The following is a 28,000-nucleotide window of genomic DNA, read 5'->3' as shown; positions in this document are numbered from 1 at the left end:
ATCAAAATTTTTTTTGAAGACAAAACTAATAATGCTTCAATAATTCCTTCATTGTTCAAAGCAGAACAGTCAGCTTTTAACAGCTGAATGGAAGCTCTCACTAGTTTTCTGGCCAGCACTGGAAACAGCAATCAAGAGAACTTGGAAGTGAATCATTACAGGCCTTACTTCTCCTTATCACATACCAGGGGAAGAATTTTTCTTAGTGCATGAGACCAAGCAAAATGCTCTGTGCCTTCAACCAGTGAACCACTGGTTTGCAGGAGCTCTGTGCCCACACTGGGCACGCTCTCTGCAGAGCACACCCAGGCTCCTGGTGCCCAGGCACAGCTCCTGGGTGTTGTCTGCAGCTGTGGGACCACGTCCTGCTGGGCACATGGCAATGACCCTTCCAGCTGCACGCTCAGCCCTGTGCCCACCAGCCTTGAAAGTCAGGCAGCATCAAATCAGACCTTTTAGGAAAACTGCTACAAGCTGTTTTCTTCTTTGGACTGGCTGAGTCAGGCTTGCAAATTTTTTTCATTTACCACCATCAAAAAATGAGGATGAAATTAAACAAAATCTAACTTTCTACTTAGTGGTCAATAAATATGAAAATGCAATGAATAAAATACTCTGTTTCTCATGTATTCCACTAAACATGCAATCCAATCCAGCCTTTATGCTTCAAAGCATGACTTGTATTTCACATGCTTTCTAGGGCACAGAGTTCTGTGACACAACAAATACAGACTGCAAGTTTGAAACATAGATGTTCAACTGGTTCTTCTGAGGTCATTTATTTGGTTGGATTCCTTTTGAGCATGAAACATTTCTATAATGTCTGACAAAATATGGAAACATTCTCAGATGAAAGGATACATGCATTCCAGAAAATAATCCACTGAAATCTAAAGAACCTCTTCTTGGAATACTTAAGTGCAAACTCTTCAGTTATGCAATTTTAATATGGTGGAAAGAAAGAAGTGTAAGCTATTAAATTTTTTTTAAAGCATAGGAAGCAAATTAAAACAAAATAACATACATATTATTAATGAACAGCTACAGTGCAAGGTGCGTAATTACATGTTAATTAAATTCTCCCCTTATTATAGTTACAGTGCCTCAAAATAATGTTTTCCCTCTATGTATTTTCCTTGTAGCAACATTTCCTGAAAAAAACCATAGGTGTAAAGCAGAAACTGTTAAGTATTTCACAACTGGAAGATTAAAACTGCACCTTTTTTTTTTTTTTTAAGTCAGAATTTAAAACTGTATTCAGAAATAAACTGAACTTCAACGTGTTTTAATTACCTGCCCTTCTGTTTATAATCTTCAACTTAAGTCTAAACTAAACAACAACGCTGGCAGAACACCATAAATTTGAGGAACTGGGATGAAATACTTCAAAGTAAATGTTAACAGAACCATTTTCCTCTATACAAAAGTAATTTGATTCAGGTAGTGAGCCAGCCTTTGTATGTGCCATCCCCTACTGCCCAATTCCTGCAAAACCCAGCATCACCTTTCTTATCTGGCTATTTAGGACTTTTCAATTTTTCTCTTCACCAAGTCTAAGCTTCTTCCTGCATTTGCAGCTTTTCTTTTAAGTCTGCCTGTAAAGCAAATCAGAAGAAAGAAGAGGTTATGATGGAGCTATCTTAGGGTGCACATTGTCTTTGTGGTCTTGACACAGAGTGGAGCAGCAAGGCAGCCATTATCCTCCACACCTTCCTGTTTTGCAGACAGACCGGTGTTGCCGTCTGTCCTTAGGTGATAGCGCGTTATCACATTGCCCTGCACCATTCCGATGGATGGCACGGCTGCCATGAGCAGGAAGGGATCTGGGACAGCCATTCCTCACCTAACCTTGTCTTGGAGATAAGCTAATTTTCCTCTATTCCCAGACAGCCTTTACCAATAGACACCAAATCAGAAAAATTGCTTTGGGACCGGGCTGTTCCTAGTGTTTGCCTTTGCTGCAGATGTTTGTTCTCTAGTGTAATGTGTTTTATTGAAACAGTGCTGGAATTAAAAAGCATTACTGAAAATGAACAATAAAAAACCGTATTTCTGTGATGCTGCTTGTCTGTCTTAATTACAAACACAATTATGAATATGCATCTCATTCTGGAAATCCAAACTGCTGTAGACATTGAGTGTTTAATTTGCAATGTAACATTTGTGGGGAAGGTACAGGGGTTGTGATGTATTCTAATGAAATCTTTGGCAGTGATAATGCATAGCAACCTCTGATTGTAGAGCACTTGGAAATGTGGGATCACTGGAAAAAGGGGCCACAAACACTGGTGTTTTATGGGTAACTTGTATATTTTTCAGTATGAGAATTGCTCACTGCAAAAAGACAAGAGACATGGAAAGAGTGCAATGACAGTATTTCTAAGAGTCATAAAGTTTTGTTCAAACAACTGGGACAGGCTGACAGGTCTTTTACAGACTCTACATAAACTGCTCCAAAACTCAGAGTTACACTCTTAATGGAATTCAGGTAATTTTGATAAAGCAAATGGATTTGTACCAGAAGCATGGATTTGTACCAGAAGCACTTGCAGTAACTTGACATTTTAGGAACTTTTGTGGCTTGCCAGTCCTAGAAATCCCTGTTAGTGCTATTCTGCAATATATCAATGGGTAACCACAGCTGAAAGGTTTTCAAAGTTCTCAGTAGCTCAGATTAGAACCAAAAGGCTGGAATTTGTCTCTCAACTTTTAATCTTTGGAAATGGTCTTCACCATATTCAATTCAAGAATCTACAAATACGTCTTCATCCCTTTATGTGATGTGTATACTTGGTTGCTGGAACAATGATCCTCTAGGCTAACAAAGATCCTCAACTCCCAGCCACTCCAGATGCCTTTTCTTCTCCAGTTTTTACACACCTCTGGCTCTGGTCCTGCCTCTACTGAAAATCATCTGCCACCACACTTTGCTATGGCTGCTGCTGAGACCACTCAGTGTCAGCACTGTGATACCAGACCAAAAGTTATTTTCTAGACTCAATTAGTGCAACAGTTGCATTGTTAATGCCTATATTGAGACATAATGAAGATTGTGAAACTATATTTCACACATAACAAAGGACAGTATGAGTTTGATCATGAATCAGGTAAAAATCTAATTATAAGACTGCTTTGGAGGTCAAAAAACTGAGAAAACAGGTGAAAATGATACACTGGTGAAAGAATTAAAACCTGAGGGGAAATTATTTTTTTTGTATACAACCAGAGTTGCAAACAAACAAACAAACAAAAAAAAAACCAAAAAAAAAAAAAAAAGGCATTTTTCTCATCTGTGCAGTCTTGTAAAGAAAAAACCAAAAAACCTCCTAGCACTGATGTTAATGGCATGAAGGTCAAGTGAAAACCAGATATTTACTCTTTTCTATTGATAGGGACAGGAATGAGATAACACAGGCCAGAGATTCCCTCCCATTTCTAAAGACATGTTGAAATGGAATATGAACTCAAATAGGTTCATCTAATGATCTAATCTAGTCTAATTTATATAATAATTCATACAATTATTCTAATTCATATTTCCCACTGATGCATAGTACAAGCAAAGCAATTTACCAATACCATAGTATTTTCAGATAATATTAGGTATTTATTAAACTGCTGCTTAGTCAATAGTGTCTAATGTGCTGTATCTGAAGTTCAAAGTGCCCTATGCCACCTGGTTCTTGCCAGTAAGACCAAATTCCAGCAGCTCCTTGGTGCAAATCTGTCCTAGCAAATCTGTTCTTTGGCTTTCAATCATTTCCTGTTAATTCCAGTGACAGCAGCTTCCTTCTCTTCCATGAACCTCACAGAAAGAAATCATAGACTCCTCAGAGTCTGAAGACCACATACTGACAGCTGATCTGTTTCATTAAGGCAGCTCTTGTGTAGTCACACACCTACCAGACAAAGCCTAAAATTGGCATAAGTGAGTCATTTCTTACACAAATTGAAGGATGTGTGACATAGATGCATCTAACAATTTATATTAAGCACACATTGCATATACTCCAGTACAGCAGCTGGTCCTGAACCCCTAAGAAGGAATTTTATCACTGACATCACTGAGAGCAGGATTTGGCCTGTGTTTTTGACACATAGTAAGGCTGAAGATATATGTTGTCATATTACTGAGTATTTTTTATCTTATCATATGTAAGCTGACTAAACTAGGAGTTATTTATAGAGGCTAATTCCCATTTTTACAGCATATGGATGTGCTTTTTGCCAGCTTTAGCACAAACACAGTTTATATTCATTAAGACTGAGCTAGCTAATTAACCATAGACAGAATTAGTGAATAGCTTTCTAGTAATAGTACCTCAAGGTTGCCAATAATTTCATTTGGGATTTCACACACTGCAGACTTCTCCTCTTCAGCAGTGACACCAGCTACAGCCTCGGAAGATTCTGCCCCTGGACAGGGCTCTTGCAGGCAATCCCCCTGGTCAGTCCCCTAGCAGCAACCAGCCAGAGGAAACACTGAGTTAGAACATCCTCCTGTCCTCTCTGAGACCCAGCAGCACCAGCACGAAGAGAGGCAACAACACAGAGCTGCTTTTGGGAAGCACTGCCTTGACAGAGACCATCGTGGCTGTCTCACACTGCCCAGGCCAGCAGACACATCCTCCCACAGGGTGAGAGCCCAGATGGGCTCACTCAAATAAATGTTCTCTGCTGACTCATTATTGCATTAAATGTCTTTTCATTCAATCTTACAAGAGAATGCGTGCTATGTTCTAGAGAATAAATGCCATCAGTGACTGGGATCCAATGGAAATTCATAGAAAAACAGCTTAAACACACCCCTCCCCCCTTGCCCCCAATAAACTAAAAGGAACAAAACTGTACCTGAGATTCTGTTGCTGAAGCTGAGGGGGAAAGTGCAGGTCGGTCAAGTTCAATCTCATCCTGGTAGTATTAAATAGAAAAAAAAAAGAAAAAAGAAGAAAGTAATTTAAGTTTAATTATTGCTCAGAGGTTTCTTGCAGTTTTTTTAAATGGAAATGAAATGGTTGGCAAACAGCAAAAAACAATACCTTTTCTGTTACTATCCAGGTGCTCAGAACTGGAAAGCATTCTGAAAATGATTATAGATCAGCTTTAATTTCTAGTTGCATCTCAAGGGGCCCTCTTTATAATGCTTGGAAAGAACAGATGATTTTCATAATTTCATAACACTACAGCTTCTTACTCATGTGGATAATTACGTTTAGAAAACACAGTGCTTAGGTAACATTCTGTCTTCCCACTGCAAATTTGTCACTTCTGAATGGGGACACTGTTGCAGTTTGGAATTGCAGGGGAGTATCAAAGGAGTCAGTTGGAGTGAAGTTGCAGTGACACAAAATCAAATAAGGCCCTAAGGAAACTATTTTAATATGTAACTATAATTTAAGAGTTGCTAATGGTCCAAGTTTTGCTGCTTCTTCTTGTTGCTTTGCTGTGACCGTGGGAACCTCACTGCAGAGAGGGGGACCATGGGACCTGCAGCTCCAGGAATGCTCTGACAAGGGCATGGCTTTTCCCACCTGGAGCAGCTGGATGGAACACCAAGTCCACGCTCAGGTTCTCAGGAGTGATGCACAAGGCAGCCCTGTGTCCTCTAAAGGAAGAAGGTTTTGTGTCCTACTTTAAAAAAATGGATGACAGAAAACATATGTGCCAAATAGGGCGAAAAAAGGCATTAGTGGCCAAGCAAGGAGCAGGGTACAGCACTGAAATGGTGTGTCTGGGGCCTCTGCAGGGGAAGTGCCCATCGAGAATACGAGGCAGATGTTCCAGTTCTGAGTCAGCGATTACAAACAGGATTTTGCTTGGATGGTGTAAGTAAACGACATTAATTCACATCAGGGTAATTGCAATTCCCATAAATTAATTTCCTCATACTTTTGAAATTCTAGCTAGGTTGATATTTGGGTCATTTAGTTACTTGCTACAGTTAACACGCTGAAAATATTAAAGCTTCTATACATCTGCAGAAGTGATAGCAACAACTGAAAATACAAAGTTAGACCTAGCCACTTCATTACAATAAAAATCTCTTTTGTAGTCCTAAAAGCTTTTCAGAACTTCTGTTTGGACTCTGTCACTACCACCAAGGTTCCCTGTTATGTGTGAGCTCAGTAAAGTAGGTAGATAGCATTAGCCCGTGTTTATAAGAACCTAACAGGCTGACAGAAAGATTTACAGATTGTAACCGAGGAGAAAAACAGAGTTATAGAAGCATTTTCTTTTATCACTGTAATTCAAATTTTCAGCACTTTGTCAATGCCTACATACTCACAAAAGAAATAGTCAGAAAGTTTGTGCTTGGAATCAAAATGAAAAAACTGACTCAAACTGTATTTCTTTCAAAAACAAAGACACATTGTATTCAAATTCTAGTTTTTAAAAAACTAGAGCTTTTTTAATTTAGCAACTATCTCAATTTTCTTCCCTTATATTTTCTTATTAAAAATATTAGCTGAAGTGGATGACAATTCAAAATTACTTTCTGCTTCCTTAAAATAATATTTTTTGCTTAGTAACCTATTCACTAAAAATATATTTTTTATTTAGATTAAATTATCATTCCATTTATTTTCTCCAGTCCAAATTAAAAAAAAAATCAAATTATGTAATAAAAATAGACCATGTTTTTAGAATCAATTCCAAGCCAATCAAATACACTTTTGCTGCATGGATAAGATTTTTTAGAGGTTCTGTTTTTCTGAATAATATTTTTACTTCACTGCGTCTTTTTACAGAGAGCCATTCTTTACTCATCTGTTCCATGTCTAATAATAACTCTTGGATCATTAAGAAATAACTAAATTACAGCAGAACTAGTCTCTTTAATGAGCCATAATAGTCCCAACAGTCAGCCAAAAGTTTTTTTTAAAGACTGTGAAACTTCAATGTAGAATATGAAGCTTTTTGTTTAGTAATAACAAGTTTATGAGCAGGACTACAGTTTACAGCCAAAATATAGTGACCTAAAAATGCCATTCTGCATTGCTCCCTTCTATACATTGTGTCCTTAACAAGTCCAGAGGAAAATTAGAACGAATGAATTGTGGTGAGAGCCCGAAGCCAACAAACGTATTTAAATGAATCCTTCTGATGCAATACTTTCCTTTAAAAAATACAATTAAGTCTTTGTGTTTCCTTTGAACAAAACCTCATGTTTAATAGCACCAATGGCTCTGTAGTAAAATCTATTTAAAAACAGAGAAGCAGACACAGTAAGTTTTATACAGTTACAAAGGTTTTAAAAAAATGTTGCTAGTTTCTGAAGACTGAGTAAATTTATGGTGAATTACTTCCACTGACCTACATTAAAAACTTCACTCTCCTTTTTTTAATTCCTGAAGATTTGTCATTATGTGAGCATTATTCACTATGACAAAGATGTATTACTCAAAGTGTCCTCTTGAATCAATATAACTATCGAAATGTGAGGAACAGTTTGGCAAGATGATAATGCCTTAAAAATTAATTGGCAATATTTTCCTGCACACTGCGGTCCAGCAGGTCCACAGGAATTCAAACATCAAGACATTGTGAGGCAGTTGCACAAATGTAGCTGGCATATCAGTGTCAGCTGCTCTGAAAGAGACTGAAAGGACAATTAGGTGCACTATTCTTACCAGTTCTGGGGTGAGGTGGGGTGCCAGGAGGCCGCTGGGCCGGGAAGTCAGCACAGCTTGACATGGGCTGATGGGTCAGCAGCACCTCCCCAGCCCAGGGCACCAGCCTGGCTGAGAGCAGACACTGCTCTCAGAGCACAGCCCCGTGCCACAGCCCTGCTCTGCAATTCTTACTGCTACAAGTCTGCATACAGGCAGGTTTGTATAAAAAGCGCTGTGTTGTTCTGTACATAAACTCATACACTTTTCTTGTTGTTGAGAGGTAGCAAATTGCCTTTTTACAAATGTAGGCAGAGAAAAGACAGTAAGATAGTACAGAGGGAAATTTCTACAACAGAATAATAACAGGAAAGAAGATTGGTAAAGCGTTCTAATAGATGAATTCCACAGATGTGGTAGTTATAATAAAATTAGCTTTGCATAACTTACCAATATACCATTGCATTTTCTCCCTGATGTTATCTCTTACTTAAATTAATTTTTCTTAAGTTACTATTATTACAGATTTTATCCATTCTGTATTTTATTATTTAAAGTTTCTGTGGCATATAACAAGCCCTGGCTGATAGTGTTACTTTTAATAATACATATAAGAGGTTTTAGTATTATAGAAATGGCTGCTGGGAATATCTTAATAGTCATAGCACAGAATGTCTGCTCTCAAAATATTATGTAGATTAAAACTAGCTATTTACTTACACTCTAATTCAAGGCATTGAAAAGGTTTGCAGTATTTATGTATGTGGTATGAAGGGGAACAATCTACTCCAGGAATAAATATCAGAGTTTGGGAATTAGCAAAGCTAAGGTCAAGGTCAGTTTGGCTTTACTAACATGCTTACTGAAAATGAGAATTCAGAGTTTATGTTTACTTATTTCATAAACGAGAAAAAAGACTGAGGGGGTGATGCATTTGCCTCTTTGACAGAAAGCTTTTGTACCACAGAAATATTTTAAAACCAAATTCTCAGCTTGATATTACCTGAAATTCTTACTCCTTTCTACACAGTCTTAACATAAATTCTCTGCAGCTAAACTTACCAAACACAGGAAAAGAATTATTTATAAGGATTGGAAAAAAGATCCCACGTTCAACATGGACCATTTCTAAAGTCTCATAACATCTTTCCAAGCCTTTCAATGGATATAGGTTTGATTTATATGAAGGGCAGATGAATTTCAAAAAGGGAGTTCTTTGTGCATTATTCTTTATATTCAAATCACCTGTGCAGTTTTTACTTGTATGCCATGGGACCTTATCCTACCAGAGGCCTGCACAGATTTCTCTCATATGTATGTGAGCTTTGCTATCAAACAAACTCTGTAATACAGAGGATTTACAGAATTTACATTAGTTTGCTATTCATGCTAAACATGGTGGGCCCCACACCTACAAATGTGCTGAATTTCAGCTGCTGCAATAAAAGGCACTTACAAGAGGTGGTTTGTTGGATGCCTGTATTTCATGTGGTTGAATTTGAATGAATACCTAATGGACAGAGATGCACTGACTCAAACCAGCCTGCTTTTTTTAATCCCTCCCCTTTTACCTGCCAGCATATGCAAACACAACAAATCCACCCCACCTGCCTGCGGAGGCATCGCCCACGAGCGTTCCCACAGGAGGTTCCTGGGAGCTGCTGATAGCTCTACAAACACATCTGCCATCCTCTTCTGCAGCAACTGAGTACACGAGGTCCAAAGGATTTTACAAAGCACTCAAAAACTTAATCCAGATACCTGATCTCTGTGGTGTGACTGAGGTGGCGGAGCTTCCTCCTGCACACCCTCACTACACACATTTGTATTAATATTAAAAGTAGAATTAAGACCAATGAGGGCCTAAAACTCTGCCTCTGAAGGATGTCCCTGGCTGCTAATGATGCACATGGAAATTCTGTGTGCGTGTTCCTGGGCAAGAGTTTTCAAACCACTACTCCTAAAAGAAACAGGGGTTCAGTGAGTCAAAGGTAGGCTTTATGCTCTTATTCCTGCATTTCAAAAATCCAAGTCAATATGTTCTAAAAGAGTTTTCCATGTTTCTGATCTGTGATGTGAATCGACTTTGCTGACAATACATTAGTAAAGAATCTAGTCTAAAATAGCTATTTGAAGCAATTTGGTGCCTACATTGACAAAACAGGATCTCCTCCTCCCCCCAGGAAGCTGTAAATCAGTCAGTGACATCTGGCCTCAAGGACATCAGAGTCATCTGAAATGTGGTAATTTATATTAATGAACATCAATATTAATTTTTAAATAAAAAGAATTTGCTACTGCCATTATGTTTACATAAGAAATATTATTTATAGCTTGTGTTCCTCCTTTCCTACATTTCGCCCATAAATTACTGTAAGGAAACACAATGTCACAGTTATAAATATTTTTCCTTGGAGTTAAAGCTTTTACATATCCTCTTACTGTTTTCAGTAACTACATGAGGACAACCAGGATTTTCTTGCTACTCCAGGAGCTGCTGCCAATTTTAATGCTTGACTGAGTAGAAAAGGGTGCTTCTACAAAAACAACCAAAGCCTTCATCTCCAGAGATATCTTAATTCAGAGTGTCCTTAATGCCTAGATTCTGTAAGAATCTATCTTAACATACCAGGAAAAAAACCCAACAATAAAACCCCCTGATTTTACTAGGCTGCAGTTGTCTTCTACTGCTTTCACCAAGCTTCCAGTTATTGCTGCCAATTTGCAGATTATTTAGAAAGACAAAATAAAAGACAAAAATCCCAGCTGGCTTTAATGCTGAGGACACATCACTGAATGATTCACCTTGGAATGGTCACTCTAAATTCACATTGCATTTAGCATTGCCAAATCTCCCAGAGTTATGGGATTACAAGAGAATCTCAGCTTTCATTTAAAAATAAAGTTAGTTCTTATGGTTGCAGAGGAAAGATTGAAAACATGAATCTTAAAAGCTAAAAAACTAGACAGCAAGGAAAAAGAACCAAACAATTATTTTTAAGAAACTTATTATTTTTTGGGATACGTCTCATCATTCTAAATACTCAAGGCTAACATAACCCTTTAAAAAATATGTACAGATTTTCAGGAGGGGTGAACAATTTTGGTTTCTTTGTTCTTGAAAGTGCAACTCTTGCATGTCTGGAGTCTTCAAAGTATGAACTCCCCCCTTTCCACTTCAAGGGGCTATGGAACAAGCCATGGAAAGCAAAGAACAACCAGCTCCTATATTGGCCACACAATCATAATCAACAGGGATCTAAAGTAATTTAAAAAATAAACAAAAAAACACCACAAGCACCGTTCCCACAGGAACCACCTATCTAGAGCTACAAATGGTTTTTAAAAATGAAGGCCCTTTTATTACTCATATGATCACATCTGAAAACCACGAAAATAACTTCTGTTGAACCCAATGAAAAACAGGCAGTGGCATCCACCTTTATCAGGCTGGAGCTTTAAACTTGTTGTGCATCTTTTTTACCACATTACTTTATCAGTAAAGAACCAATATGAATGCTGAAAACATTATGATAAAAACGTGAAACAAAATTTGGCCAGGGGCATCTCTGCACCTCTTTCAGGGACCAGGCTTCAAACATTTTATAAATACTGCAATTCCATACTCTCAGAAAACCAATTTGCATGAGAGCACGTGCCTTTGGCAACGAAATGGCCTATAAGAATTAAATTGCTTGGGGGGCTGGTATTCATCACACCTGCTTTAGGGGCTCAGTCAACCCCCTAAACCTCTGCTTGCAGGAAGTGCAAAGACAATTGCCTCTCCTGAGAGACAGTCAACTAAGATAAATTAAGAACCTAAAAATTCCTTAATGTACCTGCCCTGGACTGCAGCAAGCACAGCCTGCTCTCTGGCCTTTTCCCAAGGGGAACCTAGGAAAGCTCACTCGGAGTCCCTGGTTTGCCTGGTGTAAGAAGCATGAAATATTCCCTTTTTTATTCAAATGGTCACTGTAGGAACTCAGAGATGATTACCAGCACCACGTGTTCCTCCTGCACCCTGAGTGTCTAGGGAAACAGTCAGACAGCTGTTGGCACTATCCTGGACTGTTATTTACAGGTGTTACATCCGAGATGCAGCAATATCTCACCAACTCTTACTGTTCCACAGGGCTTTAGGTCAGCCTCAGGACTTCCAAAAAAAGCCTGCTAATGTAGACATGCCTGTTTCCAGCATGTGTGAATCTCCAGTGTGTCTCAGGCTCTGCACACACCAGTTCAGAGCAGCCTGTGTGCCCCTGCAGCTGAGCACCACCAAACTTCTCTTAGTTCAGCAGGCACACACTTCAGGCTTTACCTAAACAGGAAAAAAAGGCACCAAGATTCCAAAAACCTAGGAAAACTAAATCCCTCCACTTTTTAGAACAAAAAGGGCTAGAGAAGAGCCCAGGGGCGCCTGCAGAGAGCAGAAAAATAGCATTTTGCTGTTGGCACAGTGAAGGGCAGTCACTGCCTGATGCTGGAAAGAGGTCCCACCTCCTGCCTTTGTCTGCCACTGCTCTTGTACAGCCTTCCCTTTCTACCCACTTCCTCTGAAATCAGCGTTTTCTCCACACAAGACTGGTCATGGACAAGCCCCTCACACAACTGTCCTGTGCTCTGCACGCTCTCTCAGCACCAAATGCCAGATGAACAAGCTCTCTCCAAACTCCTCTCAGTCATTAGGTGCATTAGATGTGGATAGGCTTGTCTGTATTGATTCACCCCCAGCTAATGCTACAGAAAATAGCTGCACTAACATTTAAAAGGTTGCTTTAAAAAAACCCCAAACCAACACAACCCAAGGAATATTGATCCAGTGCTAAAAGGGGGAAGAAACTGCTCACATAATTTCAAAAATACAATATAGATTTTTTTAAAGAAAAAATGCCACATTAGAAAACTGCAGAATATATGGCCACATAAAAATGGGGAGCTTGTGTTCTTTGTTATTAGACCTAAAACATAAGATCTTTGCCTGAGTGTGTAAGTTTCTGTTAAAACAACAATTTGTCCTGTGGACTGTAAATTCAATTACTGTTTTTATTGGAATCACATTTTGCTTTGGAAACAATCATGCAGAAAAACAACCAGTAACTTAGACATCTTAAAAACATCTCAGAACAGGCATGGCTCTGAGAACAGATCGGTTATGGTAATTCTTCCACTGTGAACTGCAAGGTTTTTTAAATCCATTTCCATATTTTTAATTAACACCTAGTTAAAAAAAATAATCTTACTGTAGGTCATTTTAATCACAAATGGGAAAACAAATTTGTTTTATCAGAAAATGGATTCAACACTATTTTAGGGACTTATTTTTCATGTTTTTATCATAAAAATTAAGCCATTAGCATATATTTCCCAATGTAGGAATGCAGAAGCAAGCCAGCTCTCTGAAATTTCAGAGTTACAGTTTTCAGTCACCTCTCTATGTGAAACTAGTCTATTTTAACACCAGAATATTTGATCAGCACACACAAACCCTCCACGTAAGTCTAAGGTATCGGTGCTTCTTTACAACTCTATTTCTATGGAATTTCAATCAGCAGAGTTGTAACCACGGCCTGTTAGTCTAAAGAAACCCTCCCTTCCTTATATGATTTTGTGCCCCAATATAAAGAGGTTCTCTCATTACATATGTGTTCATAAATCTGTTTATGCTGCATCTCCGTGTGTGTGCCTGTGTTTGTTTTAACTCTCCCTTAGAATCCTGTCATTCACGTTAGATAAAAACGCAGCTGTGGGTAAGGGCAGGGTTGGTCTGTGAATGCAGGAGTTAAACAAAGCCTTGCCTCAGCACAGCTTGGCTAGGTGGGTGATTTGAAATCTAGTAAAGCTTCCCCTTGGTAAACTGCCAAAGCCAACCACACCTTGGATGATGTGAGGTTGTTTTTGAGAAGGTAACTTCTCCTTGCAGATTATCTCCTCCCACTTCAACTTGGAAGGTTTCTGAGAACAGTCATTTCCATTTCTGTTGGGGCATGAAATGGTTTCTGCTGAAAAATAGCATAAATCTCATTCTGCTTTGACTTGTTAGGAAGCTCATGACAAATCACATAATCCAATGTGGATTTTTAGAATTTGTTTCAACAATGCATGGGAAGAAACAAACATTTCTACTGAATAATTTCTCTCCAATTAAAAAAACAAATTAAAAACAGTCTCTTAACTCCTTATCCCTTATAAACTCTGTTTACTACATCTTATAGAAAATCACCATACTCACAAGTAACAGAACTAACAAAAATCTAACATTTGGTCAAAGATTTCCACAATCATACAGAATTGTATCATCACTCAGAACAGAGAGCAAACACTTTCAGCTCTGGAGTGACAATCTAGAGCCAGCCATAGAATAAGTGAAGCTAAAGGGTATTGCATTGAGTTGTACACTGCAGCCTTTCCTCTCCTCCCCTTGTGCTTTGTCTCTCTGAGAAACTCTGTTCTACAAAAATAGGCAAAGAACACATGACCACAAAGTTTGCACGCAGTTTGCCTGATGAGATAAAGACAATGTGTCAGCTTTTGATGGGAAAAAATGAAGCAATGATGCCAAAGGGTTTTATTTATTCCTTTCAGCAGCACCTTTTCCTTGGCAGCTTTCCTAAATAGCAATGTCATAAATACCTAGAGGGAGCAAGCACCCAATGGCAGCATCTTCTCTTGAGAATGCAGAGCCATTCCCAGAAACATGACATCTCCTACTCTGAAGCTGCTGTCTTTTGATCTAACCCTTAGAAGAAAGCACTCAGCAGGAAAATCCAATGTTTCTGGATTGCCAATGAGAGAAGTGGAGGAGAAGATAGGAAAATCACTAATCGCTGGGAAGCTTGGCTAGCAGCACAGAGAAAGGCAGGCTGGATGAGGACACAGGACTTCATTTGGTGCTGTGGAAGAAAAGAGCAAGAGTGATGGGAAGCAGCAACCACATCCCATGGGCAGAGGAGAGGCAGTAAGGCTGAGCATAACCCAGAGATCAGATCAAAGGTCTCACACTGAAGACTCCTGGAGGTGGGCCCCATTAACTTCCTCACCTACATTAAGCTTCTTCCCTCCAATAGTCCCTTGCTCCATTGAGACAAAATGTCACATATCTCAGTCCTTCTATGATGCCATTTTCCATTTTGGTCTTAAAAATGGGCAGAATGTGAAGCAATTCTCACCACTGTCACTGGGTTTGTGCTTTTATGTTGGCCAGAAATATTGACCCCTGCATGGAAACACAGTCCACACACACACACACACACATATATACATATGTAACTGCTAATTTGCATATATATAGGAAAGGACTGAAAAATAAAATTACAAAAAGGCTTTTAAAGAGGGAGTCGATACCAAGAGCTGAAAACAAAAATGACAGTATTTCCACATTTATAGGACTGACTGGTTTAAGAGTTCTTTACAGGTGTCCATTGTATCATGTATACCCTTATAAGTCATACTGGATGCACAGCTCCATATGGAAGAAACAGAGTTGATAGGAGGTACCTTTGAAAAACTTGGCCCCAGAACCAGAGACAGGTTATTTTTCCATGACAACAAGTAATAGATATATTTCTCTCTCCGTGCTAAATTAGTCTCAAAGCAACACCCTCCATCAGAGAAAGACCTTGAGGTGCTCTTATAATACAAGTGAATGACAAATGGAGCACTTTAACTGGATTTTTAACAGCCCTAAAATTATTAAAATTGTGAACTTTAAATAATTATATTTCAACCAGTGTTTTACTAGTTCTCTCCCTACCTTCTCTGATTTTAATTTTCTCACTTGTCAGCGTGCCTTGGCAGTGAGAACAAGAAAGACCTCAAACCTTTGCTGATTGCCTTCCATACAATCTGATTTCTATAAATTAGAAGTTGCTGATGGGAAAGCAGACAGCACTACCCTTTGATCAAGATACACATCTTGATCTCTTTTATCATTTTTTAAAAAAACAATAATATTACAACAAAAAAAAAAATCATCATACAAGCTTTTCGATCAAAGTGTGTCACTGTCTGCTTCCCAGTCGACATACTGCCAGTAAATTGGCGCGGTGCCCGGAATGCGCAGGCAGCAGCTGGTGGGTTTGATTACCATCTGTATAGCCACTAGTGTAGAAAATATTATGTCTCCATCTAGTGGGCATCTGCAGTTTACAGGAAATTTCAAAATGGGTTGGAGCAGACTTCCGTGGGCGGCGGGAGCTTCACGCGACTCCCCAGCAGCAGAACTGGGCTATCTGAAACACGGAGGGCTTTGGAGCCCCGCCCCAGTTCCATCCCTCTGCTGGCACCTGTCCTTGAAATAATGTTTTCTGCAGAGGTATTCATAGAACAACTATTTCTGTTCTCACAACAAACCACCTCTTCCCAGTGCTCTGCAGCACCCTGGAAGCCTTGGTGGCCAAAATCTGAAATGTAAAAGAGGTTACAGGAAACGGAACGTGAGAGCAAGGATGCCATTAATGACCAGAACTCCTGAAATAAAAAATAAGGAATGAGATAAATATGCCTAGACAATGTTCCCCTTTATATTAAAATAATACAAACTGCCCCCCAACTACTTAATGGCAGAACAGGTAAAATGTCGATTAACTCTCTCGTATAGTTTCTGATAACATCCTTGACTGAAGAGCAATAGGGGTAACACAAGATACACAAGCCTGTTTATCAGGAGAGTGCCAAGGAAACAGTCTTGGAACACAGATTTTAGAATCCATGTGGCCACCCAAAGGAGAAACTGAGGCACGAGCCACACTACGACAGCTCTCACAACAGTCACAGGACTAGAACAAACAGTTAATAAAGATAAATTCTACTCCACTCATTACACCTTGCTCCTTTTCATCGATTTCCATCCTTTTTGACAACTACTCCACCAGCAATGTACTGACTGGGCATATTTTATGCACAGCCATCTACTGTGAAAACCGTATCCTAATGAAGAATATCAGTACAGCAAAATGAAATAAAAACCAACAAGATCATACTATTGATTTTCTCCATCCACACAGACCAGACCTAAATTCCCTTAGCTTGAGAAATCAGTTGAGATAACTCTCCAACACAGCATGATTACATTTCATTTAATGACTTTTCTGAATGCACGATAGGTCCTGTAACAACTCCTCTTGTTTTTCTGAGTATCTTTTAATAAAGTTGTCCTAAATGTGTTTTGATTTGACACTTAAACTGGTTACAGTAAAGCATTTTTTATTTTTATCATACATTTTGTTACATTAGAGGTGAGTATTACATTATAAATAATTCATTCAAAGGAGCTTCAGTTTAACAGCACCTAATAGACACAGTCACTTAAGGCAGCACACTGGCAAATTCCAGCTTTAAATCAGAAGCTGATCTTTCTTCACATAAAAAAATGAAACTTCTCAGAAGAAAGCATCAGTTTTAAGAAACTCAGGCGTAAGCACTTAAAAATGAAGTCAGTGTGTGCCAACTACTGACTTTTGTACTAATTTATTATATTGCTTGTTTGTGCAGGAAGGGGATGAGATTTGTTTCAACAGAAACTAGAAGAATTAGAAACGACTGTTGCTCCCTCAACAATTTGCTGTGATAGAAGCTTTATTTTTCAGGTCAGCGCTCTCCATTTTTGATTGCTCAATGGGAGTGCCACAATGGCTAAAAAAAGAATGCTCTGAAACTTCAGGAAATAGAAACTGCTGACTACCTGGTGAAGGAATAATGATTTATAATATATGAATAGGGGCAATAATTGGATAGCAGGCTGTACTCAAAGAAGCCTTAATTCACAGATCTGACATCAGAAAGTCATAATCCATCGATCTAGCATAAGAATGATGGATTATGACTTTTTGAGAACATGTAGATATGTCAGCTTCATGAGCATTCCGGGAACCGTAGTCCAAATTGTTTTACTGAGATCATTTGAACAACTGCAGCTTTTTCCAATAAAGCTGATGCACTAATATTTTGAAATATAAAAGTTCTGTTGTTTTTTTTTTTAATCCTAAAAATCCTCCAACTAAATATCACAGGTTGCCATAACTTGAGATTGAAGATTTCTTTTTTTTAATTGCTTAGAAGTTGTGTGATTTTCTAACAGACATGACAAGTAGTTTAAAACCTAATTGCTTTTTATGTCAAAAAAGTTTCCTATTCGAGTTTGGAGGCAAAATAAACAAGGTGTTTTCTTTCAGGAAAGAATTGACATATTCTATGCATGTTCCCCCCCGGTCTACTTTAGAAAAAGTTATTATGTGGAATTAGATAGAATCCTTTATGAAAAGAAATAATACTCTTGCAATACTTGAATACCTAGAGGTTGAAATATATTTTTTATAGAGAAGCTTTTGACATTTTAAATTTAAAAAAAGACAGTTGGAACTTCACTATCCTCATTAAAAAAAACAAAAAAACAAACATGGGCTAAGGTTATTGAATAAAATATTCACAAAAGTTCCAGAGATCATTTCCTTGAGCACTGCATACTTATTTAAACGTAAACCAAGATTTCATTCATAAAATTCCATTGCAAAATCTTCCACTGGCTTTTCCCCATTACAATTAAGTGAAAACACCTCTCAATTAACAACTGTGACATTAGACTAATTCAGGGCTCAGATGCGTAAGACCTCTTCCAAAAATGCTTTCTGCTTCAGTGAAGTGTTGAGAATAAAAAGAAATCTAAAACATTAAATCCAAAATATTACTAAGTATTTTCAATGTATACTCATATTAAAACTATAAAAAACCTGTGACTAAAACATCTTCCAAAGGTATAAGAACTTTATGTTATACAAGTAACAAGGGCTAAAGGGCAAAAGAAACAAACCAAACCAAGCCAGGGTTGCATATGCCCTTATTTTTTTTCTGGAAGTTCATTTGTCAAGGAGGTTGAGTTTCTCCTTCTCTAGTTTTTCTCACCTTATTTTCTTTCTTACTCACAAAATGTTCTAATGGGGGCTTATTAATAAAGGAACTACTTAGGTGAAGTTTTTATTTGATACCCCCTCCCCCTTTGATCTGTTACTGAATAAAGGTACCACAGAGAAAATGTCACAGGGCTCTTTTATAATGGCTGAAATAATTTCTTTCACTAAGTCCTATGTATACATTAAGTAAAGACATCCTGGGTCCAGTGTCAACCCAGATTTCAAAGCAAACAATAACAACAAGACCAAAGGAAGGGAAAAAGCTGCAGGAAAAAAGAATGCACTTTTTAGAGCAGACAGAAGTGATTTACTTCCTTTTGACAACTAAATATTAAATGGCTAATAAAAAAATCACTGCCATGTTCCACAAACTCCTTCCTCTAAACACACCTAACATTCATAAAAGTCTCACATAAAGGAATCACATCACTGAAAAGCAACTACTTCTTTAAAAGAGCCTTAAGCAACAATCACACTGCACAACTGACCAAAAGAGAGGGCACCTCATGCCATTAACTTTTCCGGGGAACTACCATTGGCAGGCTGTAATTACTCACTTGAAGGCAGTCATGAGGACACCATGCCCAACTGTTCTCTGCCTGTGATTTATATGCCTGAGGTAATGACCAGTGGCCAGAATATCAGTGTGGCAGTTCCCTTCAAAGAGCCCATTGTGCAGCACCAAACTGGTTCACTATTACTTCATCGCCAAACCATCTTCTACCTGCATTTTCCTTGGATCCTTTTCCACCTAAGTATTCATCCAGCTCAACTCATTAAGCTCATGCCATTGAATGAGATCAAGCAGGAGGATGGCTACAACCTTTCCAGACTGAAAAAGACTAAACCCTTTGGACTGCATGCAGGGGAAGACATTGAGCATCTCCCAATTCCTCCAAATATTTGGAAGTGTGCATTAGTCCTACCCCTTTCTCTTGTAATTAAACTGCTTGTTTCCTTTCTTCGTCTCCACTGACACCACTAACTCATTTAATGTATGTTATGAAGCACCAGTCAGATGTTAAGTTTCTGCCTTTAATGATGTGTGCTTGAACCAATGACCTTGAAGTGCAAGGCACAATAGCTCTTTACCATTCCCTCAACAGCCAGGCCTTTATTCATCAAGTTTATAAGCAAAACCTGTGTGCAAAAGGAACACTTACTCACTATTATGGTCATTCTGCTGGGGCTGTACATTGAACTGAAAGAATATGAGTTATAAAGTGCATGGGTTAGTAAAATTTAAATCAAGCAAATGTTTAATACTGAGCCATTTCATCTTTTTCCAAAGTTCAGCAAATTTAATACAAAGCATTGAAATTGCACTTCAAGCCCTAAGGCTTGCAATGTTGGAGCCTGCCTGATTAACATAATTAAAAGAATAGCATAACTCAAAATTTAGTAAATAATTAAATATGTGCAGACCTATTGTTTATTTCCAACTGATAGCATGCTTCTACCTAAAAAATTGCACTGCTTCATAGCTGACAAGTTGCTAGAGCACATCCCCTTTTTCTTGCTGTGCATATGATTCAAAAAGCAGAGGTTAAACACAGAAATTAAAAAAAAAGGGGGGGGAATTCTATTTTTGGTCACAGTGGTGCTTAGTTTTTTCCTCTCTTTTTTTTACAATAAGCAGGTGTTGCTGAAGAGGTGAAAAGACTCATGGTAGGAGGACATTGAGCTTGAGAAGGGTAGGAAAATGCTTCCTTGGAAAGAATTGTCCTCCCCTTCCACAATCACTACATATCTTGTATTGCATTTTCCTACCTTAGCCAAGATCCGGCTTGCAGGATAAGCCAAATTATATCCATTAGATAACTGGACGTACACAGCTTGTGAGACCTGATCCAGAGGACTGCTCAACAAGGGCAAAGCTGACAATTTTATGTGGCATAAAATTCCTGCCTTACACAGTGCTTGTGAGCCACACTCACACCTGCATGGCCACAGAGGGCTCCCAGAGGTCAGAGAGACAGATTTTATGGGATGGAAATCTTATTTTCTTGACCCTGAAACCACAGAAAAAGTGCTTACTTTTTCTGCAAATGTTGCCTGCTTATCTTCATTCTCTCCTGCAACAATTCTGCCTTCTCCTTCAACCACCACACTGATCAGCAGCCCCTCCCAACATATGAGGTGGAAAGCCAACGACAAAATTAAAACAAGTTGGCAAATGTACCTGTATATACATATTTCATGTTAGCACAGTTATGCTTCAGAAATTATGGCAACAGCAATAGAATTCTGCTGCTGTGATCATGGATAATCAAAGCAAGTGAAAAAAAAAGCCAGTGCTGAAATATTTTCAAAGGTATGAAAGTCTTTACTGTTGTGTAATTTAAATTTACTTGCCATCACTTGAAATTTCCTTTCGTCTGCGTGATTAGAATTTAAATGTTCCCAAAGTACATTAACAAATATAATTCCCGTTGTATTGCAGATATACTGCAGCAACCTCCTCTTAATGCTGAACACTAACTAGGCTCCTTAATTCACTACAGAAAACACAAAGCACAATTAGTTAAATGTTTTCAAATGAAGTCTTATTTGGGAATGACCCACAAGATGAACCAATACAGCATTTTCTACTCTACTTACACATACACACATACAACCACACATCACAAAGTTGTAGTAGTATTTTCTACAGCTGTAAATATGGGATGTTTGCATTAGGGAGAGTGTTTTTAATGTAACAGTTTTCAGTTTGAGGCCAAATTTTGCACATTACACACCATAGTAATATACTGTTTATTTTCCATACAATCCTAGCAGTTCCCCTGAAATTACTTGGGGCACAGTGTATTGAGGAAACATGAACTGAATGGTAAGTCTTAGAAGCTCACTCAAAATGTTATACTCGACAACAGTAACAGAAGGACAGACCTTACAGCAATGAGGTAATAGTAACAGAAGGACAGACCTTGCAAGCCTTCTCATGCAATATCGCATGAAAAATTTGTCTAAGTCACCATCCCAAATTCTTTAATTTTCGAATTCAAGATATTTTTGATGAATAGAAATTACTGTTCCCTGAAGACAGAGTTCCAGAGCACATTAATGTCACATCAAAGATTTTATGCAGCCTGAGTAAATTGGATCTTAACTGGGAAGTAGTTGACAGTCAACCTGAAAGCCAGGTAAACATGAAGCTGCAACACCCTGCTGAAACACAACTATTTATTGTAGCATTGGTCAAGTTCAGTGTACTTTTCATGAGCAGCTTTAATTTTTCCCCACCATACTGATCTTATCAGATGTAACAGGCAGAATCCTCTAAATAGCACAAATCTATAAAAATGACCTTTTATATAACTGAATTCCATAGAGCAGGGTTTAGTTTGTTAAGTCATGCTACCTTTTCATTACTCTTTGTCCATTCTTCTCCAATTGATTTGGTGGAAGGAGAAAATGAAAATTTAAAAAATCAAATTCTGTATGTCTGTATAGGTTAGAGCTATTGGTACCTATCTGATTGAGCAATTTATTTTGCTACTAAAATTGCTAGTATGTTAACAGATAAATGTTAAGGAAGAAAGCAGATTTGTCTTCTTAATTGTATTGGCTCACTACAAAATGAAACAAAACCAACTCATGTTATGGTCTGCAAAACCCTAAATGTATTAAAATGGCAATCAAGCTCTGAAAAACTTTAGGGCTTAATTCCCAATTCCTAGAGCAACTCAGTCCCCTGTGTAACACACAATGCCCTGTTGATCATTTAATGTATAACCTTTAAACTTTCCCATTTCCCAAACAACCTTCCTTACCACAGACTTCTACATTTTTTTCTAATGCATATGGTTTGCTGCTTATTATTTTTTGTAATGTTTCCACTACTAGGAAAGAAAGAAAAACCCCAGCAATCCAGGAGACAAAGTCTCATTTTATCTTAAATTTGTCAAATATTAAGATTCTCCTAGCCTGTCAGATTTCTAAGCTTGTCCAATGTCTTTCATTTGTATCCAAAAATTAATAAAGTCTATCCATGCTGTATGATTTTCCAGTTGCTCTGATTCTGATTATGCACAATAATTTGTAATTTAAATTCACAAAGATGTGCCAATGTAGCAATGTATTTATGTTGTCAGTTTTAAAGGCTTGGCCTTTTTGACTCTGATACCAAAGCCCTGTTCTTTCCACCCACTATAAAGTTCCAGTAATGCTTGGGCTGACCAATTACTGCTGGTAATTTGATTATATACTCTCTTTCTTTTATTATTTACCCATTTAACTGAGGATTGATCAGAACAAAGAGACAATTAAATATACTGCAATAAAACCAGTATGAATAACAAGAGTAGGAACTGAAGACAAACCAGCAGTAGTTCAGAAACACAGAGATAAGACTGAAATCCTGTCTTTAACTACTCCTATTGTGTTTGGCCATGTTAGGGTTGCAAAGAAAAGGATATTAATTTCATATTCAGTAATTCAGAGAGCTCTATTTGCAAGCAAGGAGGAAGGACAAAAGATAAAATCTGTGTCATGGTAAAATAAGTAACATTTGGCTCCTTATTTCCACCTTGACAATTTCTTGATTTCTCAAACAAAACATGATTATTAAACAGAAATTAATGGTTCAGTGCACAGTTCTAGGCATGCAGTATTGATAGACTCAAGGGGTCATTCTCAAAATTGACAGAAACATAATGACATTTTTAGAAATTCCACTGCAGGGCACCACAGTGAACCAATGGTAGGATTATTAAAAAAAAAAAAAAAAAAAGAGTAAAAAAAAGCCACACAAAAAACCAACCATCCCCTCCTACCCCCCTCCCCACCCCAAAGTCAGCTACCTAGGTTCTAGTCCTCACTTTCTTTTAATCTAGATCTGCCAGGACAACAGTAAGACTAAAAACTGACAATAGTTTATTATGAGAGTAACACTACTTCATTGGAAATCTGATCATTACAGGTAATTTAACATTTCTCCAAAAGTAAGTATTCAACTATATCCTAATTCCTGACGAATACAAAAAGCTGGCACATCTTTCTTAGAACAAAAGAAAATCATTAAGATCCTAAATGTATAACAGATAGAGACAAAAATGATAAATGGGCACCATGAATACAAAATGAATGCTAAGAAAAACGCTGAGGGAATGTAAAGTAGATATTCAAAGTAGAATAATCTCTAAGGAACATCCTTAGCACTCTTTCCTTTTATTATATAAGAGTACTATATGCATTGGTTGCAATGTATTGCAATCTTTTCACAACACACAACATCCAGTAAATCTAGAAATAGACCTGAATTCCAGCCTGTTAATGCCTGAAACTTGTCCACAGCCTTGATCAATGCAAAATTCAAGACATATTAAGCACAGGATTTTCTCACAACTCCGAGACCATATTTGGATGGCCTTCCTATAAATGAAGCATGCAACATTCATCTTTATCACTTAAAATCTATGTCATTTCCTTAGATTGTGTTCACAGGCCAAATTTGATATGCACAGTCAAAATAAATGACAGTGCAAGTGCACAGGAGATATTTTTCCTTACCTCGTATTATTTGAATAGAACAGAATCAACACATCAAGCACAGGAATTCTAACACTAAGAAAATAGTCATATGTGTATCAGAATGTAATTCATGCAGAATGACCTGTTCTGTGGGAGTAGTAACAATATTTTCTGCAATGTGTATTTACAATATTGTGGGATTCTTGTAGAACCAAGCAAGAAGTCAAAAGGACCACTTGTCATAAAAATGGAAAGCAGAATGTTGAGGTATTTCAGCCAAAAACATCTGTGTTTGTTTAGGACTTATCCTGGACACAACACCATCGGCAATGTAACCCTGCAGAACCTACATGGGCTCTAACATAGGCTTTGCAGTCAGAGGACAAAATATGAGGATGAAGTCAGCCTAAAAAAAAAAAAAAAGCTGAGCACTCACCATATAAGCACCTTAATGTCAGCCAAACAGTCTGCCCACTCTAACAAGTAGGAAAGAGCAAACAGTAAGAATAAACAATTAAGTATTTCTCCTCTTTGCTTTAAGTTGGCCAAGAAGAGATTCAGGATGAGTTCACTACCAAATTTTCAACAGCACACATGGAAATCCAAACCAAAAAATATTTTAGATAATAATCTTAACTGTGAAGAACACCAAAAGGCTCCAGCTGTTGTGATTTCAAGCCTATCTGATGTTTTCTGAGTGCTCAAAACACATAATGGAGTCTCAGCTTCCACACAAACACAGTGGACTTGTGGGAGACTCAGGCAGCACAAGGTTAGTTAAGGCTGATGGAAGAGGCAGATGGGAGCCCCTTTCCCAAATCAGAAGAGGAGAGAGTGAGGCTCAGTGGACTGGAGCTGGTGGGAGGTGGCCATCAGCCCACACTGAAGAAGGGATTGGAAGGACAGAATTTCCACCTTGCTCTGTCGCTAGCAGCCTGCAAATGACTGCGGCCTTGGGATCAAATGGTGGAGGAAACTGTGCAGACAGGAGAGAAAGGGGCCAGAGCCCTGCACTGCCACATCTGGGCTACCTCACCCTGATCTCTTTGCTCACCAGTGCAGGGGAAGGAGGGCATGGAGACCACACTACACCCAACATATTGGGTATGTACAGGCTCTCCTTCCAGTACCATTTGGCAGCTTATTCCCATATTTCTGGTGCCTTACAATATTGTTGCAGTATTGTATTCAGACTCTCGTGAAAGGATCGAACATTATGCTTTGGATAAACTCCATCCCTTTGCCAAATGTTTTCCTCATTTAAGCACTAATAAAAACATTTTGAATGATTACACTGAACCTAAACGGTGCTGAAGTCTTCCAAAAGTCTAGCAAGCTTCAAAGAACAAATAATAAAAATGCTGAAGAAAACAGTTGTTTTGTTAATATTCTATTTACACAGCTGGATCCTTAGGAATTTTATCCATCTGTATATTTAGTAAGCAAGGCAAATTAATGCTTAGAATTGCCATTTCCTCAGTGAAAAACAAACCATTAAAATGAAAAGGCTCCCCCACAATCTGTCTCTCTCTGCCCCATTCCAGATAGACATGCTCACCTCCCCCGTAGCCATGAACCACGAAGTAACTGGAGAGGATTCTTCACAGACAGATGTAATTTATAACAAAGGCAGGAAAAGGCAACCCTAACACAGAGCTTGCTGCCCTTCCTATAAAGTTCATATCCTTAGCAAGAAAAAGCAGAGAATAGTTTGTTTGGTTTCTGTACTCAACTCCTTTTTCTTTTATTGTGAAAAGTTTCCATTGTCCTTTTATGTTTTGATTATTGAGTAAGTTTAGAGACTTGCCAAATAGCCCTAGATTGTTAACAGACCACCACTATTTAGCTCTGAATGCTTTAACAAAATAAAGGCACAGTTCACATTAATATTCAATGCCCTCATTTTATTTATTATCTTTCCTTTGAAATTTAAACAATTTTCTTAGCTAAGGTTTATTAAATATAAACCTAAGTAGCAATATAAGTTACCTCAAATACCGAGACATCCTATAAAACTTAGCTTTCTAATGAGTAACACTACATTTTGCTGAGCTTAGCATATTTATAGGAAATCAAAATAATGTTTTATGAATTAATATTCAAATACATCAGATTCAATATTCAGTAAAAATACTTTATGTTGTATCTTATGACAAGTTGTAAAATTCAAGGTGGAATTAGAAGACACAACTTTCTGGTGCATTTTAAAAAGGAACTTTAAAGGATTGTAAAACTTGTCTGTTATTTAGACTTGGATTACATTTGTCCTCATAACATCAACTAAATGGATGAAAATTTATTAAAATGTATATTGATTATAAATCATCATGGTAAAGAAATGTCATGCTATTTATTTATATGAATAAGGTCAACAAGTTATTCATAACATAAGGTCACAAGATGTATGAATTTGATACTTAAATATTCACCCATGGGGATACATTCCCATGAAATATTACATCACTTGCCCATTCTACCGATACTTTTATGAATGCAATTTGATTTTCAAGATGATGAAAAGCTGCAGATAAAGGTAAGGGGTACAAAACAGTTGTTAATTGTACTTTAAGGTCATGGATCGCTGTCAGTCAATTACCAAATATTATGCAGGAAATCTTGGAAACAGGGCAACTGCTCTGGAAAACCAGTCTCCAGTAAGTCAAACTGTACAGGCACCAAAATGGTACCTTCTGGCAAACAACTTTAAAAAGGGCAGCTAAATTTGAACCACCAAATTATAAACAAAATGTGGCACATTCTTGAATAACTCCTTGATGTCTGCTACTTTACATGGAAGAATTTGACACTGAAAATAGCACTGTACTGCAGCAGACATAATGCATTGGGCTCAAAATAAAATGTGTCTCTACTTTTTTTCAGCAGATTCCTTTCAAGTTACGTTCTTTGAACTTCCTAAAGTTGAGTTATTGCGCGAATAACTTTCTGCCAATGTGCCAGCAGTGACCTACCTGGCTCTCACCAGCATATGTACAAAGCCCTTCCAATGTTTTCCACACTGGCTGATAAAGAATCCTGTTTTCTAGATTCCTGTCTCCCCAAGCAAGCTGAGGACCCCTAGACTGTGTGGGTCTTGTTCCAGCAGAGCCAACTATGCTGTATGGCACCATGATGGAGCTGGGGCTCTGAAATCACCTTCAAAAGCACTGCTTTTGTGTCAGGGAGTTTAAACACAGACATGTAAGAATAGCAATCCTCTTAAGTGTTTATTTTTTTGTTTTAAACTGGAATTAAATCAAACTTCAAAATTCTCAGATTCTCCTATGAAACAAAATTACCGATCTTTGCTCAGCTCCAAGTACTTTTTTCATGCTGGTCAAGTTAAACAATTAGAATTTGCAAAGGGCATCAACAGATTGAGGTATTCTGAAATACTAGAAAAGTAAAACATAATTCATATCCTAATAGTCTGTCCTCAGCTACTTTGCTTAACCACTTAAAAACGTCTCCAAGTCAATACATTTCTGCCACGCTCAATGTCTTCTATTAAAATTTACATCTTGATTGATAACCATTTTTAAATGTGCTGTAGTCTTCTGATAGAGCGCTTCATCATTTGGGTCATAGAACATTCTGATGAATAGCAGAAACAGGCTGTCATTAATGCACTGACTATCCTTCCAATCAAAGCCTACAATTCCTAGCTGACCTGTATTCCAGCAAATAAACAAGTCATTACTGCTCTTATCCCAACTATGTATGCTTACATACATTCAAACACATACACACACACATGATTCCATACATATGGAAATCAAGCAACTTTCTAAATAAATAATTAAAAACTCATAGAGCACATCTGTGTATATATTAATTCCTGCATAGTTCCAGAATTGTTTTTCTGCCAAGAATTGAGTTTTTTTTCCCCCTCTCTCTCTAACATCATACAGTCAAAAAATGTGATGCTTTGTCAGTTGTACAACTGAAGTAAATTGATCGTGAGCCTCTATTTTTTTCCTCTAATATATTTAGTTTTTCATCCTCCAGGGTGCTGAG

At 37.9% G+C, this 28,000-nt stretch overlaps 1 protein-coding gene across 1 annotated transcript in view; it reads right to left on the bottom strand.

Moving 5' to 3' along the window:
- Positions 1 to 748: 748 nt before the first annotated feature.
- The window catches only part of CABCOCO1 (ciliary associated calcium binding coiled-coil 1), a 50,796-nt gene continuing 23,544 nt past the window's right edge, over positions 749 to 28,000 (bottom strand). The window contains exons 7-9 of the mRNA XM_059477666.1: positions 4,852 to 4,911; positions 4,322 to 4,456; positions 749 to 1,595 (exon numbers count right to left, since the gene is read on the bottom strand). Of these exons, the coding sequence (XP_059333649.1) occupies positions 1,554 to 1,595; positions 4,322 to 4,456; positions 4,852 to 4,911 (237 nt within the window). The 3' untranslated portion in view covers positions 749 to 1,553. The remainder of the gene's footprint in view (positions 1,596 to 4,321; positions 4,457 to 4,851; positions 4,912 to 28,000) is intronic.

The sequence above is a fragment of the Ammospiza nelsoni genome, chromosome 8 (genome assembly GCF_027579445.1).
Source record: "Ammospiza nelsoni isolate bAmmNel1 chromosome 8, bAmmNel1.pri, whole genome shotgun sequence".
NCBI classification, from domain to species: Eukaryota; Metazoa; Chordata; class Aves; order Passeriformes; family Passerellidae; genus Ammospiza; species Ammospiza nelsoni.
Note: the sequence above shows the minus strand (reverse complement) of the source record. Positions and strands in the feature narration are given on the sequence as shown.